Genomic DNA, 20647 nt, shown 5'->3' on the forward strand with positions numbered 1-20647 from the left:
AAAAATGGATCAAAGAACAATAGTCTACTGGCAAGATTGCTCCTGGAAGTTCCCCCCAGGTTGCGATTCTAATCAATTCAACCAATTGAAAGCAAGGGGTATCAGGGTAATTGCTGACCTGTTAAATAACGGTAAACCATTGAGCTTTCAGGAGCTTCGAGCTAAATATGAGATACCAGATCTAAATTTATTTAAGTACCTCCAAATTAGGCATTTTCTTCAAAAACTATCCCCAAGGTTGGAGTTCCCCTCTATGTCAGAGTTCAAGGTGCTAAGTAAGTAGCAAAGGCGTCTACCAAAAAGGCCTAATAACAAAGATCTACGGGAGCCTAGAGTCAAAAGCGGACTCTGCAGACCATGATTATATGAGGAGATAGGCCAATGACCTCAATATTGAAACTGACAAAGACGATTGGGAGGACATATGGGAGTTTGCATCAAAAACGTCCATATGCACTACAAAGAAAACATTTACAAAATCATGTGTTATTGGTACCTCACCCCAGCGCGCCTTAAACAGATATTCCCTCTGGTGTCTGACCTCTGTTGGAGGGGATGTGGACAAAAGGGAGACATGGCCCACATATGGTGGACATGTCTGGTTATCCAGAATTATTGGAAAATGATTCAATCATTGAGGAGATCACAGAACTCCAGATCCCTATAGATCCACTGGTCTTATTTAGCTAAACCGGTGGCAGATATAGACCCTCCGATGAGAAGACTAATATCTTTTATTCTCACGGCAGCCAGATGCGCTATTGCGACCTCCTGGAAGAAATTGGCCCCTCCCTCCAAACGTACAGTTGAAAGGAGAATTAACGAGGTTATGGAAATGGAAAATATGACGGCATTTTTAAATCAGTCCACTGACAGTTTCTACAGGACCTGGGACCCATGGATAACTATGAGGCCCGGGCGGGCTTGAGACGCAGCACTGGGGAGAACCCGTGGGAACCCCTATTTTCCCTCCCCAGTCTTCTTTTCTTTTTTTGTCTACCCATTTCTTTCTCCCGCTTAATACTTTAGGATCTAGACCCACCACTACACCAAGTTGATTTAATTTGATTAGGAGAAATCAGGTCATGTATACAGATGGGTGGATAAAACTTAAGTTTAACCAATAAGAAAGGAAGTACCTCCGATACATGCTATAAGCATTCTATTTGTATAGGTTCCAGTGAACCACTGTATTTGATTTATACATTCTGTTATCTGTACTCAAGCTAATGTTGTATTGTCCTTTCCTGTCTAAACAAAATAAAAAAATTAAGTACAAAAAAAAAAAAAAAAAGAAAAAAAAAGAAGATTGCTCCTGGAGTTAGTTCTGCTGCACCGTGATGGTCAGCTCAATGTATAGTCCTTACATATCAGCTTGAGAATGCCTATGCCGCTAATGCACATGAAAGGGGACACTTTACCAAAGAGCACATGCACCATATCCCCCTTGAATGTGCAATCATGGGAGTTCAGTAGAAATAAAACCAAACATCTGTGCTTTTCAACAAATTTTACTCTGTAGATATTGCATTGTAGCATTCCAAAGGGAAATTATGAAAATGAATAGAATTTCCTCCATAGTGGGCAAATGGGTATAATGCCCAATACGTTATTTAACATATACAAACAAGCTGCTGAATCTTTGATTTATCTAACCAGTGTTTATGTCTGTAGGTTAAGTATCACATGGTTCACTTGGACAGCTTCCACAGCAGGCAGGAATATGGGCAGAACCCATTAGATCCCTGGCGTATGTCACATATAGGATGTGTCTATCCAAAGTCGTTCAACTCCTTCATGTTATTTCTCTTCAGTAACCCTGCCGAGAAGCAGTTAGTGGGTTTTGTTGATGCTTTTTCTGAGACATCTCAAAAAAAAAAAAAAGAGTGGGTGATTGTTTCAGGGTACCTCGGTTAAAATGAAAGACACTTGATGAGACTACCAACAACTTCCCCACATCATGATCACCTATGATTGTACCTGCTTAGTGCGAGATGTACAAAACGTTGTAAACTGGACACAACTTAAATTGTATCATTTTAACGTTGCGTCAATGTATAATGGGGAGTTGCTATATTGTTTGCTCCATTTGTTGGGGAGTGGTTATAGAATTTAGAGATGGATCAATATTTGCTCCAGAAAGTGGTGCACTTTTCCGATTTGTATCTAATAAAGTCACCATGTTTTAGGTGGCACTAATGATTGCTCTTGAAAGATCTGCGCCAAATGTAAGAATATTAAGATGATACATACAGTACATATGCCACTTGTGCGAATTGATGCAAATGCACATTTGTTTTCTGTCTAGCAGCAAATTGCACCATTTTGATTCATATTCCACACAGTATCTGTGGGGAACATTGGAAATCCAATGAGTAAACAGGTTTTCAAAAACCAGGGGGGGGGGGGGGGGGGAAATACAATGCCTGCGACTTCTGCCAGAGGTAGAAGAATGTGTAGATGAAAGATTATGCGGTCCTCATCTGTTTTCAGGGTCAACGTTTCTACATACAGTAATGTGTAATGTGTACTACAGTGTGTGTGTGTGTGTGTGTGTGTGTGTGTGTGTGTGTGTGTGTGTGTGTGTGTGTGTGTGTGTGTGTGTGTGTGTGTGTGTGTGTGTGTGCATATGAAAAAACATAAGTGTAAAAGTAATTGATCACAAAAGAAAATACATAGTCACTTGCATATACGTTAAACTCACTGGGTACCAGCAGCCATATTACAAAAGTCTATTTAAAATGTCAACAAAAACGTTTGCAAGAAGGGTGCTCTAGAGCAGGGGAGCACAATCTTTTTTCCCTGTGCCCCTCTGCCGGCAGTATGACCATGGCGACATGTCTAAGAAGCAGCCAAGGTAAGTGACGTTTACAGAGGCCTTCGCCGCTTTCCCGGCACTTAATTTAAGTACCATCGGGAAGCGCGCGGTGCCTCTGTAAACCCTGTGCCCTCCCAGTTTGCGCATCGCTGCTCTAGAGTCCCGTCGTGTATCCACACCAGGTGTAACCACTTCTGCAGACAGTCGGCGTCCACAAAAGATGGAGTAAAAAACACTTAACGTGTTTCGTACTGAACGTACTTGCTCACGGGGTCAGGATGTCATGTTTAAAGGTCCAATATATACCCAACTTAAATCAATTAAAAAACACAATATCCCATTGGGAACCTGATTGTGGCAGAAGAATTTATAGTGATAAATAAAGTTCATTAATTGCACCAAAGAAACAAAAAAAACAAATGCATACAAGACTTCCTGTTTTGGTGTCGTGATTGCGGCACAGAAAACAAAGGATTAACGCTGCGGGAGTCCATGTTTCTGACTGGGACCCCTGAAGCATTACTCTCTCAGATCCATCAGCCGCGCAATATACAAGATGTCGGCCAGTGTAGAGGAGCTATATGAGTGGATGAAGGAAGTCCCAGATCAGTTCAGAATGCTTAAGGTAAGAAGCAGTCTCTGTGCAAGTGTTAAGGACATTTAAACCCCCTTGATGACGTAGATGCCCAAATATGGGCATTAGGAGGAGAAATACTTTAGGAACATATTCAGTGATCTACGTCATCAAGGGGGTTGGACGGATGACATACTGCTGGGGAAGCTGCTGGCATGGCCATAGTTAGTCTTGCTACATCTATACCACATCTGCAAGTAACATGTTAAGTGTATGTATGTCTTTATATACTACAATCCATGTACATATCGCTTCACAGCAGTAATACACGTGACAATAATGGAAATAAGCGCTTCAGACATGAAAGTAACTAACCAAAAAAATCCTTGCCCGAAGAGATTAGACTCCAAGTGGCAAGAATGTACAGACACAGTAGGAGCATGTTTTGGTAAGTGTCTGCAAGGGGCCACGGTCGATATATGAGGTGTCCAGCATCAGCCATGGTCACAGAGCAACTCATATGCTTTGTTAAAGAGGTGTGTTTTAAGATGGGTCTTAAATGTGGTGTGTGTGTGCGCGCTAGTCGGAAAGTGAGGGGAAGGGCATTCCAGAGGTGTGGGGCAGTGAGAGAAAGCTTTTAGGCTGGAGAGTGCTTCAGATACAAAAGGGGTAGAGAGAAGACATCCTTGAACAGAATGAGTATTATGGGTTTAGTTACGATTAAAACGACTTCCACAACGCTCACATTAATATGGGCTGTACAACTACTCTTGTACAGATAAACTCCACTCAAATAAAATGTAACCCTGTATGAAACCTGTCAAGCAGTTTATGGGCACATTCTTTACATGTTAGGGGTTTGAAGTGGCATTAGGCACCTCAAGAGTGGTTTTATAAATACTGCAGCATCTACAGAAAGAAATATTGATGCCATGTCTTAGAATTGTATACAATTTAAAAAGTTTTTAAGCACTCGTAGTGCTAAGCAGCAAAAAATAACCGGGGGCCCGGTTATTTCATAAGAGCTACTTAGCACTGCCACGGGCTTTAAAATGGCTCCAAAGTATAAATTATTTAAAGACTTCAATTATTTAAGAATGTACTGTGTAAAAAAACAGAAAAACAAAACAGGATAAAAATATACAAGCAGATCGCAGATAGACCCCTATTTCATATGGGCTAATGCACAGTTAAAGAAACGTCGTCTTCCCCAAAGCATTTAAATGAAATGTCTGAAATGAGCTGTAATTGGCCAATGCCACATTCACCCCACTCATCGACCCCACAGCCGAACGGAGTGGTCTGCTGCCATGCTACTCCAAGCTTGCCTTGCAGCTATGCCCATGTCATATCTGGCCACGGACCCGCACATCCGGTTTGGCCTAGTGAGGCCTCTGCAGGTCTGTCTACATAGCCTGTGAATCAGCATGGAGGGGCTGCTGCTGTCTGCAGTGGGCTTAAGTGCAGCAGTGCTCACCAGTGCTCACCCGGCTAGCAGTGTGGCTGCAGGGGACTCAAACGGGCCTGCTTGTAAAGCGGCCAAGGCAATCCAAGAGGCTGCTAGGATCACCAATAAAGGGTCACAGAATCATTTTAAAAAGTTGGAAGGATGATCCTACCCCAAAGTAGGAGGGAACAAATCACCATTAGTGTGCACGGTCAAAGGGGACAAAGGAGAAAACAGCATAAACCTTTTATATAAGCAGGATACATATGCATACTTAACTTAACAAAAGTGTAAAAAAAAAAGCTTGTTCTGAAGTTGTGTGCTTAGTACAAAAAAAATTCATTGAATAAACAAAAGAAATAAATATATGAAAAACTTGCATGTTAAAGTGCTAGTGCCACAAACAATATGCTATATGAACAAGTGAATAAATCTTGAACCAGCTCAAAAACTCCAATATAAGAACTGTTCCTGTGGTTCTTCTGTTGGCAATGGAATCTGACTGAAGGGGAGTGCAGATTCACGTCCAAAAGTTAAAAAAAATCATATATAGTGTAATACGTCATTGTTCGAATCAGTGATGTAAATCAAGCAAAGGGGATTACACTCCCATTTCCCAAATAAAGACGAGCATTTTCAGAGACACACTGAAAAGAGCTTAGGAACTTCTGAGACTGGAAAGGTAAGAAACCTTGCAGCAGAAGGGAAGGAAGGTCGAGAGAACCACTTCCAGGTACGTATCCAGAAGCCGAAGTGCGCTGAGATTGCGAGGAAAACAAAGCCAGCTGCACGATCCCTTGGAACAAGCACAGCAACATGGCAGAGGTCCAGAGTATGGCACCACCACCGGGGTGTTCTATGTGGAGCTGTGCATGTACATTTTATTGTTTTAGTTATAAATTTGTCTTCTATTGCTCCGAGGATCATCTGACCAACGTACTGTCATTGGACCAATTGTATAGGGTTGCTTACTTTTCCAGTCCCAGAAGCTCCCTTCAGAGAGTATGTGTCTATCAAAATGCTCGTTTTTATTTGGCAAATGTGAGTGTAATCCCCTTCCCTTGATTTACATCACGGATTCCCACCAAGACACATCAACTATATAGGTTATCTTTTTTTTTGTAGCGAATCTGCGCTCCCCTTCTGTCGAAATGACATTTTGTAAAGGAGCACCTGTCACTATGAAAGGTTTGTACAAACTTTAATAAAACGTATTAAAAAAAAAAAAAAAAAAAAAAAAAACACACGCGAACTCACCTTCCTCTACTGCCTGTGCTTGATGTACTGGGTGGCCTCACTGGAGTGTGCGAATTAGACAAGCCTGGAAACGGAACATGAACATTTAAAAATTCGTATAGTGCACAGGCCACATTTCACAAGCAGCCGCTATTAGAAATCCCTGTTCCTCTCCATCCCACTATCAAGAATTTGTACTGACATTATTAAAGGAGTTACCAGGTATGTTATTTTGTCGCAAAAAAACAAGATGCAACCAGACACAGACTTCTATTTATCAAGGGATGCAAATGAGAGCTGCTGTTCATGCCAACAAAGTTTTTTTGCACTTGTGTATCTCAACGTCAACCTCAGCAAGAATTGTGAACCATTTACTTTAGTGAACAAAGGGAGTGCCAATAGTAGTTAAGTCACGCACAATGTAATTTTTGCCCACTAAGGATTCAAGGTGAAGTAATCCTAAAAATAAAAAAGGTTAGAAATACAAGAAGTTTGAACTAAAACCATAGAAATATTTAAATAGTGATACAAATCAACTTGTTGCAGTGATACAATTAATTTATTCAGGCGCTGGAATAGTTACTTAGTTATTCAGGAGCTGGAATGAATCAAACTAGGATGAAAAGGACACCCGTGATCAATCACTTATTTTAAACTACCAAAAACACCCTCCCCTCCAGAGGCAACTAGTAGTTTTATATAATGTTAGTATCTTACCCTCTAAGATGTTTTTAATTGTTTTTTTAACAGGACATGCTTAATCACTTGCATCCAAAGTAAACTCACACTGCACTGGGCTCCAATGAGAGCTCCGTTTTCACCTTCCAGACCCGCAACATTTCAAATGTTTCATCTCCTGAATGAAACGGCGGCGGAAACGGCAAGAAGAGAGCTCACAGCAAATTAAGATCTGCGCAGAAAACTAATCACCGCAGACTGAAACTTAAAATCAGAACTGTGGCTCTTCTGAAAAACACTGACTTTGTTGTGTATAACAATATGTATTTCTGTCCACTACTGTTGGATACATAAAGGATCATAATTCTGTTGTTGCTATTGTTTAGACAGAAGTAGGACAGTACTGACATTTATTTCTACAGTTGAAAAAAGAAAAAACTCGCAGAATAAATGTGAAGTTTGACAAGATAGCAAATTGGTACAAAGTAACACAGCAAGGGCCATTTATTGCAGGATGTGAACAAATTGTGAATTCAACAAAATTGGCAAAAAGAAGTTGTGTGGTTATTTCCATGTTAAATTGTACAAGTTTCTGAAGGTATTAAAGGCAGAAATTACTTTTTCACCTGACAGAAAAAAGGACCACGGAGCCTTAGTTAGGCATCAATTTATATAGCAAGTTATAGAAAATCCGTGCTGAGAAAGCCCACGTAAGAATATGAATAAGCACCAAGTTTAACACTTAACTTCGTATACGCAGTTCAGTGAATTTTGCACCGGTCAAGAGCATCAGCTCAGAAGAACGTGGTGACGTATTAAGAGTGACAACTGTGTTCAACTTTCAACATGAAATTGGTCACTCTCCATACATTACAATACTACTCTTAAGCGCTGATCACCTTCTGGAGGGCCAGCACTGTACCTACGGCTACTGTAGCATATTCATATATTTATGCTAATATTCATGCTAAAAGATTTTTAATGTTTTTAACTCTAATATAGAGCAATCAGCTAAGGGAAAGAGTAGGCATTTCTAATTCTGACCTAGAGCAACGTTTATATATTGATCCTGGAGAAATGTAGGATTGTCTCAAGTTAGGATACCTTTAAACAGACCGACATGAGGTTTTGAAAGCTTGTGTGCTATTACATCTATAGCGTATTCAAGTTTACAAGATGTACTATAGCCATTTAAAGACAAAAGATAGCAAAGAAATGGTCTATATTAAGAACTCAAGTTCGTTTTTTAAAAAACCCTGGCCAGTTTCTCCATGCAATTTCCTCCCGTTAGCCAAAGTAATATACGCCAGTGTTTCCTCTAGAAATATTCAAATCAAGAGAGGCACGTGTCAGGGCTGCCCCATCTGCATTCTATTCCCTAGTTATGGAGCCATTTGCCATTCAAATAAGGAATAACCTTGACAACTGTTTTTAAATTGCAATCACAAGCATATACATTAACTCTTTGCAACCCATAATCTTTTAACTGTGTCCAAACCCTTAATCTCCCTTAAAATATATGTGACAAACCACCAGGCTTCAACAGAAACCCCACATAATCTGAGGCCCTTAACATTAACTAACCTAGAGAACCTGTAAACCTTTGACCGACTAACGGGAAGAACTCATACTCGATACCTAGGGATGTGTCCAGCAAATCCTTACAATTCTCCTCAAGACGCTAAAATATTCAAGAGAGTTTTCCAGGACTGGTAACGAATAGATTTAATTAATCACTTCAGTGAAAATGAATTTGCTGCCGATAATACTATACACACCCTACATCTCTATTTGTGATGAAGACCTACAAGCAATTTCCTTCTATATCTGGTAGTGTTGAACCGGGTCTCAAAAATGACCAGGTATCCGGGAAAAATAAATAAATTCCCGGACAGGTAGTTTTTACTTACCTGCAGCGGAGGGTGAGGATGACCATGGCGACATCCTGGTGGCGATGGGAGCAGCAGAGGACATCATTCTTCAGACACTGGGAGCAACGGAAGACATCCTTCACAGCCGGTGAGAGCAGAGGAACATGTGACCGGAGCAGGAGCTTTACTTTTGGACAGCCAGGAAGCTTTACTTTTGGACAGCCAGGAAGGAGTGCGACTTCTGGTGCAGTTCCTCCTCTGTTGTCCAATAGTAAAACTCCAGCTCGTCCCATTTTCCTCTGCTCCTACAGGCACCGGCTAGGGAAAGATGTCTTCTACTGCTCCCACCAACTGAAGAATGACGTTCTCTGCAGCCACCACCTGAAGGATGTCTTCCGCTACTCCCACCGCCACCAGGATGTCGCTGTGGTCCTCACCCTCTGCCGCCAGCTGCAGTTAAGTCTTCTGCTGCTCTCCTCCTGCCGTTCTCCAAGAGGAGGACCGAGGGAGCAGAGCAGAATGGAAATTACCCGGCACCAGATCCCAGTACCCTGGGCCGGTCCCGGACACTTTAAATATGGCCAGGTTCCAGGTAATTTCCGGGTACCCGGTACATCACTAATATCTGAGAAGGGAAAAAAAAACCAGAATCAGTAAATCTCTCATTTCAGACCTATCTGGTGGGGGAAGCGCAAATTCAGACCAGGCCCAAATCATCGTTTTAAAGCTTGGTCATCGAGAGGTATTTACAGAATTAGGGATCTTTAGTCAAAAAGCCAACTTAAAAGCTTTGATAAAATGGAGAAAGGCAGTGCACTGCCAAAAAGACAGGAGGAGGCTCACAGTAAAATTAATCCTTTAATCTTGATCTGGATACAACATAACCCCTAAAGAGCTCACGAAGCACACATCTACGCGTTTCGGGCCGTGTGCCCTTAATCAAGATGTATATTAGTGCATTAGACACCCAGTGTCTAAATACAGACCCTGTTCGTGCCAAACCCATGACGTCACGGCCCGCTATCCAATCTGCTTACTGCTCCTTCGTGCAGAAGCTCTGATTGGTTATGCTCTGATACAATATCTGCAGAATTTGGTCTTTCGAAAGGAGAAATCTTTAAGTACCTGTAAAGCAGATATGCCAAGACCCATAGCACCAAAACCTCAACAACTTGGCTTGAAGTTTATGTATAAATGCTCAACTACAAAGGGGCCTTACCTCATTGTTTTAAATTCTTCTGATTATCAAGAACTGAAGCAAATGGAATCAAACTTGGTTTTTGAATTCAACTTTAAGTAGAAGACGATCTTTGAAGCGGCGTCTTAATGTTCCATCCATTCCACAGTGAAGGATGCATATAAAACTTATGTTTTATATGGTGTCAATTCACTTCAGCCCAATTGTCAGCGGTTTCCTAAACCATACTTGTACCTTACACCCCCATTTGGTAGTCTTATCAAGAAATATTGCCAAATATGGAATTAAATCCATGACTATCAAAAACATTTTGGATCTTTATATAACACCTGACCCGAGGGCCATGTTGCTGAGCAGATCCTTTAAGGAATATGATATGGTCTAGTCGCCATGTGGAATGAACAACCACCACCCACACTTTCTCCAGTAAAACAAAATCAAGCCTGGAAAATTATGTAGATTGACAAGCTCACACGCTTATGAAACTATTCTATCAATTCATAAAAAGGGGGTTGGAGAAAATTTATAAATGACCCAAGGGTTTTGGTCCATTTTTTTTTGTTTTAAGTGTAGATAAGGTCCTTTCTTTTCTATGTCGAGTAATAACTAATCTGGGTCATATATGCTTTTTCCTATAGCCTCAAACAAATCAATTTCTGACAAAGGGTAGAAATTCTGATGTGTTCTGGACATTTAGCTGCGTCACTGCATCTATTTGTACGGTACTTTCTTTTTCTTTCCCCATACCATTTTCTGTATCTTACAAACCTTGAAATCTTAATTAAACATCGCGGTTTAAAAATAAAAAATAAAAATTCTAAAACCAACTGTTCTGATGACAATTCAAGCCATGAATTCTTAAGAATGAGAAATATATATGGACATAAGGAACCATATGAAAATAAACCACTGCATACCTAAAGACCCAGGTGACATAGCGGAGGGTCCCGGCGAAGGGTTCATAGTGTTTGTCGGATGCGGGAGCTGATGTCCAATTGAAATGTATCTACTTAGTAGATGGTCTAAATTACTGGAACCAGCATCTTCCAGCTGAAAAAGAGAAGGAAATCAATCTTAACCAAGGCACGTTTTAATTATTAATTCAGATCTATAGATGTAGCGGGCTTCATTGCTCCCACTGTTTGTATATGTTGTGATATTCTGTACAATCTCGGCCGTTGATTCATGTGGAAACTTGTGACATTCTGAGTTATATCAGGATGTTATATTATTATTAGGACCAATAATACTGGCTACATCTATATGCATCTAGGCAAGTGTAGAGTTCTCAGTGACATGAGCTCAGCATTTGCATATCAGGTCATGACTGGTGTGGCGGTGAAGGGGTAACTTGGCTTACTAATAAAAGTTTAGCCCACTTGGTTACCCCTGATCCGTGAAGTCCTAAAGTATCAGCTCTTGGACCCAGATGTCCTAAATGCATTACTGTGACCAAATTATGCGACATTAAAGATTTGTTTGTGTTTCAGGGTGGGTTTGCCAGAGAAAGTCTATACAGAATGTGTATGTATCGGGGTTCCGGAGTTCTTGGATAACCCCAAGAGTTGGATCCGGGAATCGAGTGAGATTCTCGGATGCAGCCAAGCGCATTGCTCCGGGCAAACTGATTCTGAAACCATCTTACAAGTCACCGCCAGGATTCCTGCTACAGCATCTTTCAGACAAGGTAAACGGGCATGAAGGGGTTAATGTATACCTGCAATCATACAGGGTGTCCCTAGTATAAAGAGGGGACCCAACTATAAGGTAGGGTGCCCAGATACATGACCAGGTACCCTGGACCTGGTCTATGGGTTCAGGGTGTGCTCCAGCTAAGTGAAAGCGGAGAGTGATTTCTTGTGTGTAAAAGGTTTAACAGTTATTTCTAAAGTGTGCTAAGAATGAGGCTAGTGAGTGTAGGCAATATATACTCTCACCATCCCTGACACAAGAACAGGGACTTATATATTTTATCACACAAAAGATAGGACACAATATATTTTATTAAACAGTTATATTTAATAGGTATATGAACTGAACCTGTAAATGAACTGTGGGATTTCCAAGTCATGGATTCAGAGAGACCAGATGGCTACCAAGCTTGGTGCCTATGGGACTGTGCGGAGTCTGGACTTGAAAGTCTCAGGGATGCCAAGGTGTTAGAACAGGAGGGGTACTACAGTTCTGCTTGAGTACCCGCATCCTAGGCTAACACAGGGCTATCCGGCCACCATTTGCCAGAGCCCAGACAGCAGGTAGACTCAGTATGCAAAGAGGCAGATGTGCCAGGTTGGCACACGCCCATTTGCAAAATGAGAAAAGGTGCCCACACGGCTTTACAATACTGGCAAATCGGTGATTAGCTGGCAAGAGAATTCCCACGCTCTGATAGGCTGTAGAAGTTTGTGAATGGGACACTGAAACCCATAAGGAGCCTTGCAGCCAATCAGGAGTGCAGATTCCAAGCGCCAAACCATCAGCGGCAAATAGACGCGAGACGGCTTCAAAGGTTTTGACTCAAGAATTCTTCTGAAGAAAGTAGAGGTCGCGTCTGGCATTGCATGCCGAAATCAGTTCCAGGACTTTCGTGAGTACCTACCGGTCATTGGAAAGGGCTCCTAGAGAGGTCATTTTTGTGAATTTCGTTTAAAGGATAGATTTATTCGTTAGCCCCGTTCCCAGCAAGTGTGTTAACCCTGTAAATTGTGTTACATTGTGTGCATGTCTTTTCCTGAAATAAATTGCAATTTATTTTACCTCCTTGATTTGCTCAATCAATGATCCCATTATAAAAAGGTGTTGGTAAACCTGGTCTCCCGCATCAACTGGCTTTAAATTATTTTCTTAAAGAATCCGGGATAATTTCCATTATTTTGGAACAGACACCCCTCAGTGTTCATGTCTAATCTTTTAGTAGCTGCTGTGATCATGAATTTAATTTCGCACAGAATAGGGTAGCCAGACATCCCGTATATATGGGATTATCCTTATTTAATTGACTTGTTTTGGAAAGATCTGTTTGGACGCATAGTTGTCCCTCATGTTAGTGCCTTGACGCGAAATGCCTGAACTAAAAATTACTAATGAAATCAGTGAAAAACGTAATCGATTTCTACTTGAGTGTAATCTTTACCTTTTCCAACAGATGTCTCCATACTAAATTATTAAAATAATAAAGCTAGCTACCATGACGACACCCTAGGGTTGTGCGATATACTGGTATAGTAATACCACAATAACATCTGACGGTGTGCCGATGTTGGAGATGAGTTATTGCGGTATTACCATAGTGCCAATGTGGAGGAGGAAGCATCTTTGAAGATGCTGTGCTGTGAGAGACAGGAGCTGCAGACAAGACACGCTGCTCCCACCCCCTCCTCCCGGTGGGTGTGCTTCTCACTGCACGGAGGTATGTGTATATGTGTGTGCGCTATATATACACACACAGGTCTTTATATGTGTGTGTGTGTGTGTGTATATGTGTACACGTACTGTGTACGTGTGTGTATATGTGTACACGTACTGTGTACGTGTGTGTACTGTGTACATGTGCGTGCGTGCGTGCGTACTGTGTGTGTACTGTGTACGTGTGTGTACTGTGTGTACTGTGTGTACTGTGTGTACGTGTGTACGTGTGTACTGTGTACGTAGGTGTGCGTGCGTGTGTGTACTGTGTGTGTATACGGTGTACGTGTGTGTACTGTGTACGTGTGTGTACTGTGTACGTGTGTGTACTGTGTGTGTACTGTGTACGTGTGTGTGGGGTGTGTATATGTGGTGTATGAATGTATGTATGTATGTGTGTGTGGGGTGTGTATGTGGGTGTACTGTATGTATGTATGTGTGTGTGGGGTGTGTGGGGTGTGTATGTGGGTGTACTGTATGTATGTATGCATGCATGCATGCATATACACACAATAAAAGTTAGTTTTTAACCGATTCACATCCCGCTATTTTGGTTATGAGTGCACCTAATAGGGGATTTGTTTTCTTTCTTTAATTATACATGTTATCACCTTTAATGCACCTTACCATTTTTTACTTTAGGTTTAAACAAGCATATCAGTTGTATTTGGATATCTTTTTAGAAAAGAAAGGTATACAGGGATATACCAAATAAGTAAACATGGGAAGGCTGTTGATCCAGGGATCTTGCCAATATTTGGAGTCAGGAATTAATTTATTTCCCCCCTTGCGAGATATTAGATTATGTTTCACAGGGTTTGTTTGGTTTGCTTTCCTCTGGATCAATATACCGTAAGTACAAATATAGGATAACGTTTCTCTCGTCTAAATTTAGCATTAGGTCAAACTTGATGGACGTATGCCTTTTTCAACCCTCATCTACAATGTAACTAATAGATTTGTACACAACCTTTCCTTTCCACACTGTAGCACTACAAAGATAACATATTAAAAAATATTGATTTTTATTTTGCAAACTACTCTATTCCAGCACCTGTAAATACTGTACTTTGTTTATTGTTTCTAGTGACAACTTGACAAAGGTAAAACCATACATTTTAATATTCTGTAGCATTTGAGGTTCCCAAAAAAGTAATTGGATGGGGCACCTTTTACCCTACAGTTGTTCCAGGTTCTAACTAATCTTTTCTCACTACCAGGGCAATAACTTTCATCCTAAAGACGCACGTGTCAATTGTACTCCATTTAACTTATCTGCACAATGGGACTCCAACCTCCACAAAAACAGCATTAGCTAGGCCAAATGATTCTCTGCTCCTGTCAATTACTATTTGTTGTGAAACTTCAGAGCCCATAAGTTTCTTTGTGGTCTTTCCTAATGACGGATGTGTTTACCCCAGCATTCTTCTTTTTCTGTACTGTAATAGCCTCCACCACCCCCTCTGGGAGGTTATTCCAACCAATGTGATTTATTTTTCTCCTTCATGTTCAGACAGAGCCCTGGGTGTGGCTTAAATATATTTACAGATAGGGTGAGCCTACAATTTTCCACACTAGTAATGCAAATACTTGGCAGGCACAGAGCCTTAAGTATATTGTATTGTGGGTGTCACTATACCCGAATTACAACATATGGAACAAAAAAAGTGCTTAGAGGTCGCAATAATACTACAAACCAAAAGTCTGCAAAAGAACATCATACTATGAAATATTCAGCCATATGTCTTATTCTATGGATATATGGAGGAATAGCAAAGCTGCTAAATTCAGGGTCATCTTATAAAATAGTTTGTCGCAAATTGGAACAGTGGAAAATAAATTAATATCAGTATTAGCCCAATAAAGAAAAGCTGATGGAGGGGGGAGTAGATTAGAAAGGTGTGTGTGTGTGTGTGTGTGTGTGTGTGTGTGTGTGTGTGTGTGTGTGTGTGTGTGTGTGTATATATATATATATAGGGACAGGATGTGCGAGACAGTAGCTCTAAGCTCTGCAATAATAGAGGTGATGAAGGATTTATTCTAACAACATTCACACAGTTGTACTGCTAAACACCCAGGTGTTGGTACAAGCATGGCAGGGAATCATGTAAAACCAGCACAGAGCAAAGACATCAGCTAACATGCTCTAAGATAAGGGGTCGCCAATACGTCAAATGCAATTTCTTATCTTTATAGGTTCCCATCTCTTTCTCCAATATAAACATATACATATATACATATAAAGAAAGAATCGGGAGGGTAGGCACAGTTTGTTTCAAAGCGTCTGTGTACCAATGCAACTTTGCTATAGCATTAGTTTAGGGTAATGTCACGGACTTCCAAGCAGATGAACCTCTCTCAAATCCCAGTGTCTGCTAATTTGTGACCTTACAGAGTCAAATGAATGTATCTACAGTATTCTTATCAGTTCATTTAATTTATTACTGCGTGTAACAATGGGACTTATTTGCACTAAACCCTCCTAAATTAGGAATACAGTGCTTCAAAAATACCAACCAATAAAATGAAGACAGAGCGAATAGTAAAATAAAGTACATATGCATCAGAAATCCAGAGGGTCTCTGACAAATAAAAAATGTATAAAAATTAAAGACAAGGCATTTGTATTCGGTTTTCTTTGCAGAATATGCACTGGCCTACTAACCTGGATGGGTGGGATGTCTGGCAGAGAGGGAAGGTTTTCTGGGTTTGTTACGGATGGAATTAGTTCTATGGATGTAACAGATGGGCTGGTTGGACCACGGTTTGCATTTGCCATGGTTGCTGTAGTAGGGCTAGTTGGGTTGATTGTGTTGTTGTGGATTGAGACAACAGGAAAAGGCCCTGCGTGCCCTGGGTTAGAATGTTGCTGGAAGACAAACAGAAAAAAGACATTATGGATATAGGTCTGTCACAGAAGACCCAGAAAGTCATTATGTAATGTACTGTGCGGATGCTTCCCTGTACTGGAGAGCATTTTAGCCCACTCCATTTGAATGTCCCATTTTAGCCCCCTCTTCTCCAGCACAGGGAAGCTCTTATATGTTAAATAGAGGCCTAATCGTCAGAAACTACTCACATACTGGCCAGGAATCATTTTAAAAAAATGTGACGGTCAAATCCTGCAAACACGGACAGAAAAACAACCTTCTGTTAACATTTCAACAATCTAATTGGCTTCTCTAAACTAATATACTGAATAAAAGCAAAGATTTCATGGTTTGTGGAGCTTCTGTAATAGTTCTACATTTTATATTTACCTGTGTACTTCACTCCCAAGTGACAAAGAAAGGCAAATTATGCAAGAATACACAATGGGTGCATAATGGGTGGAGGACCTATAAATCACATCGCTACCACTGCTTTGCCCAACAGCCATAAGAGCATTCAAAGTGACGAGCACAATAGGGTGTTCACAGAAATAATACAACCGTACATGTGTGCATTTGCAGATACAAGCAGACAAATATGCTCTAGCAAACAAATTACACTAAAAAGAATCCTAGAGAAAAGGCATGCATTTCATAATATTGTCTTTTCGTATTTAATCTGCTAAACAAACTACACATCTATAGCATTCTATTACATTAAAACCAATTACTTTGTTTATGAACTATTCTCATGTAATCAAACCACAAAGCAGTCCTGCTTTCCAATGAGTGCAAATTTGCAACAGCTGCAAAGATTAGCAAAGAATATTATAGAGGATAATGAAAAACCCAAAATATCGATGTTTTGTTTCAATTAGTCAAGATCTCTGGCTTCAGTGCAAAATATATTGAGCCAAAACCATTTCCTCAAAATTAAAAGAACACTGCTTGAAACCCAAATCAGTGAAAACGCTACACAAATAATTACAGGGGGGTGAGGGGGATCAAAAACATTTACCCACTAAGTAAAAGTAATTTACCTTCCAAACAAATAAAAAACAAGAATGCCTTGAAATTGGGCATTATTTTAGTGATCTGCCTTAGGCTAAGGCCCCGCTGCACGCGTCCGCACGGCAGTCTTACTTGCCGGCGGCGCGTGCAACTCACTGCACCGCGATCTGCAGGAAACTTTTTTTGGAGCGGGGGTGGGGGGAGTGGCCAGACGGGTTGGGTGGGCGGGGCCATGACGAGGGGGGCCGCAGCCATGACCTGGGTGTCCGTGTGCTGGAGTGGAATATATCTGTAAAACATGGACACAGCCCCGTCCCCCAGGCCCTGCATGTAAATGAGATGTCAGTGTGAGGACAGGAAGTAAATACATGTATCCCCTGTGAGCCTGCAGCAGGACTCTGCTACCAAGAACTGGCTGCTTCATTACCAGAGATAAATGCCTCGGAGCTTTTCCACAACCCTCCTCCCCTCCTCATTGGCTGAACTTGTGCACCACGTGACACGTCAGCACTGCAAAATACAAGGAGCTGGTAGCTCCAGCAGGCTGACGCGTCACAGCATGTAGTCAGCTGTGCAGTGAGGATAGACTGGGACCGGCTCGGGAGGATACCATGTGATGGCGGGGAACGCGCACGCGGTCGCAACGAGACCCAAGCCTTAACCTCTCAATTCCAGATCGGGCCTGCAACGCATTGTAGGCCTCAGCGCAGTGAAAGGATTAAAGCAGCAATCCTGTCCTACTAAACTCACATTTTTGCAGGAGGTGCAGGACCAGGTTTTACCCTCTAGAGACACCACCTGAGTCACTCAGAATTGTTTCTAAATGTTTTGCTGCCGGAGGCACGTGTGATGCATTTACACAAAGTTATGCTATTTGCAGTCATTTCCCTTCATTTTGGTGTAGCACTACAGGGTCAGATCACTTTAAATTTGCAAATAGCTTCTCAATTTGGCACAGAAATAAAAAAGGTGCATGTGGAATTGAACGTTTATAATTTCTGATTAAAACATTTACGGAAAAGAAAAATTTATAAACAGATACAGAAGTGTTACAGGCCATATTTACTGAAAAGTGCTATTCTAAGAGACACCTTATAGCCCCTTTGACGTGAACAGGCAAAAAAGGACATATTTACGAAGCTGCCTCCTGACCCTGAAAGGGTCATAGAATAATACTGCTTTCAGCCCATTCACTGGAATGAGCGGTAAGAGGCCATATTTACCAAGTTGGTCTGGAAGGCATCTTATGGAGTAATACGGCTTTATAAATTTGGTCCGGAATGACCTCTATATTGACTTTTTAGCCTCTTATTTTACAAAGCACTGGAAGCAAAGAAGCAAAAATATTCTAGGAGTTCTACAAGTTTGGTTGCACTCATTCATTAAGGAAAATCGCTACTGCACAGTTCATTTAAAGAATGATGAAGGAATACGTAACAGAAATGTGATTCAGTACAGACTACTTTCTCTCTACATATTTGGGTAAATTGTTAAGAAAAGTAAGTGTTTTTAAATATATGTTCAAACATATTAGCCAATAATGAAGTATCACATCAGAAGACATCTGTAATATCTGGGTTGTATGCAAAATTAGAAATATGGTAGGTCATTAGTAAGGTGGGTGAAAATGAAAGACTACTTGTCTGGTCCATTCCATATATTATTTGAAGGCGAATATTCTTAGCACTTTCTTGGATGTTATACAATTTCATCTTATTAGACCAGATCTGTGCAATCTCGTTTATATAGAGTATACAGGGGGGCATTACATCCCTTATATGTATCTATTTAAGCGGATAGTTTCTCTTTCAGGGTGACTGCACCTGAAAAAGCAAACGAGTGCTTTAATGCATTTTGATTTTTCAATCTGCATTATCAAACAAGCACTAAATTACATGTTGGCACTCCGTTGTTTAAAAGCAGTAAACGGAGGGAAGCATTGAAAACCAAAGGGTAGTATATGCACCATGTACATATGTATATGTATGCACCATGTATGTGACTCATGTTTATTTTTTAATAATTGCTGGACAGTACAATGCATAGGCTCACATGTCTACATTGTAGGAAGTATATAAATGATAGCCTTATGCTATAGGATTTCTAAAGCGTGCACCAATGTGACAGCAAGAAAATGGGGTTACAGATCGTAGAAGGTTGTGGGACAGAAGTATTATTTGACCGTTAACGCAGTGCACTAAATTAAGAAAATAAGTGTCAATAACCGACGAGATTTTAAAAATGCTCTCTATTTCCTACCTTAATAGTTTCCATTGTAATACTAGATTCATGGTACCTCAGTCAGGTTTGCATACAAATTGTATTTAGGCTGGCTGACCACCATTTAAACTCTACGTCTGACATTTTAAGACTAAGCAGTCTGCGCCAATCTCAGATTTTTTCGTAATACAATTTTTTATGCATTTCAAAACATCTACAAAATTTGCTGGTTTACATACTGCATGAGGCTTATAAATGAGAACAGTCTGTTCATGCAAGATTTCCTTCTTCACTGTCAGATATAAGTTATATTTCTGATGGTGCACCAACATACAATGCAAATGTTTGTGAACCACTCTGCTACAAATGCTTATTTTCTACTGCAGATGTCTTCTGCATTTGGAGCTGAAAGATAAAAGTATTTTAAGCATTCTTACCCTTTCAACTCCACAAATGTACTGGACTAACCGCTGCTTTTCATTTTTTCCATTTTTGTTTCTAAATCTGCAAAACTAATTTCCGGAACACTAAAGTTATGCATTAGACTAGTCCCGTAATGTAGAATATAAAATTATTTACTTGTCTTTGAAGGTGAGGCTGTATCATAGAGTACTGAGGTCCGTTGTGACGAGGGATACCTGGCATTCGGGCTGCGTTTTGTGCAGCATTCTGTGCAGCATTCTGCGCCGCATTCTGCGCCATCCTCATCTGATGCGCCTGGAAGGGTCCGCAGTTCATATTCGCCCTCTGCATTGTCTGCATGCTGATTAACCTTGGAGGCTGCAAAAGGTTTCATCTTCAGGTTATTGCTTTTACAAAAGTAGCTTGGACTCAGAGTTTGCACCAGTGATTTTTGTGACACAAAATTAGAGCAAGACAAGCAGAATGTTATACAAAGACGCAGTGAGCGTGAATGGGAAATTTTAAGCAACGGATATTTCCAGAAATGAGAAAAACGATGTAGTTTTAAAATGGGTGGCACTGTTAAATATAGTAGAGGGATTTTGCAATGCTGCTTTAAAAAAAAAATGGTTAGAGAAATAATTGAATTTACAGTCAACCCCATCTGTAAAACCTTTACGCATGGCACTTGTATAGAAACCAGGAGAATCACACGAATAAGTGTGTTCATGGTAATTTTAAAGTAAGACTAGGGTACCACCAAGGAAATAAGGATTGAGAACTAATGGTTTACCGTCAAATCAAGTTAACTACTTCTCCCAGTGAATTGTAGATTTCCATTCATATTTGTTAAGGACAGGGTAACCTCCCTTGTCATAAGGAATGCATTTAAAAGGAATCCCTGCTTACTGGATTTG

At 40.7% G+C, this 20647-nt stretch overlaps 1 protein-coding gene across 2 annotated transcripts in view; it reads right to left on the minus strand.

Moving 5' to 3' along the window:
• Window positions 1-20647, minus strand: part of TRIM33 (tripartite motif containing 33) — a 134395-nt gene that overhangs the window by 17156 nt on the left and 96592 nt on the right. For both annotated transcript variants that reach the window (XM_075615336.1, XM_075615337.1), the window contains exons 10-13: window positions 19908-20108; window positions 15893-16096; window positions 10740-10872; window positions 6097-6160 (exon numbers count right to left, since the gene is read on the minus strand). In XM_075615336.1, the coding sequence (XP_075471451.1) occupies window positions 6097-6160; window positions 10740-10872; window positions 15893-16096; window positions 19908-20108 (602 nt within the window). The remainder of the gene's footprint in view (window positions 1-6096; window positions 6161-10739; window positions 10873-15892; window positions 16097-19907; window positions 20109-20647) is intronic.

Source organism: Ascaphus truei, chromosome 9 (assembly GCF_040206685.1).
Source record: "Ascaphus truei isolate aAscTru1 chromosome 9, aAscTru1.hap1, whole genome shotgun sequence".
Lineage (NCBI taxonomy): Eukaryota > Metazoa > Chordata > Amphibia > Anura > Ascaphidae > Ascaphus > Ascaphus truei.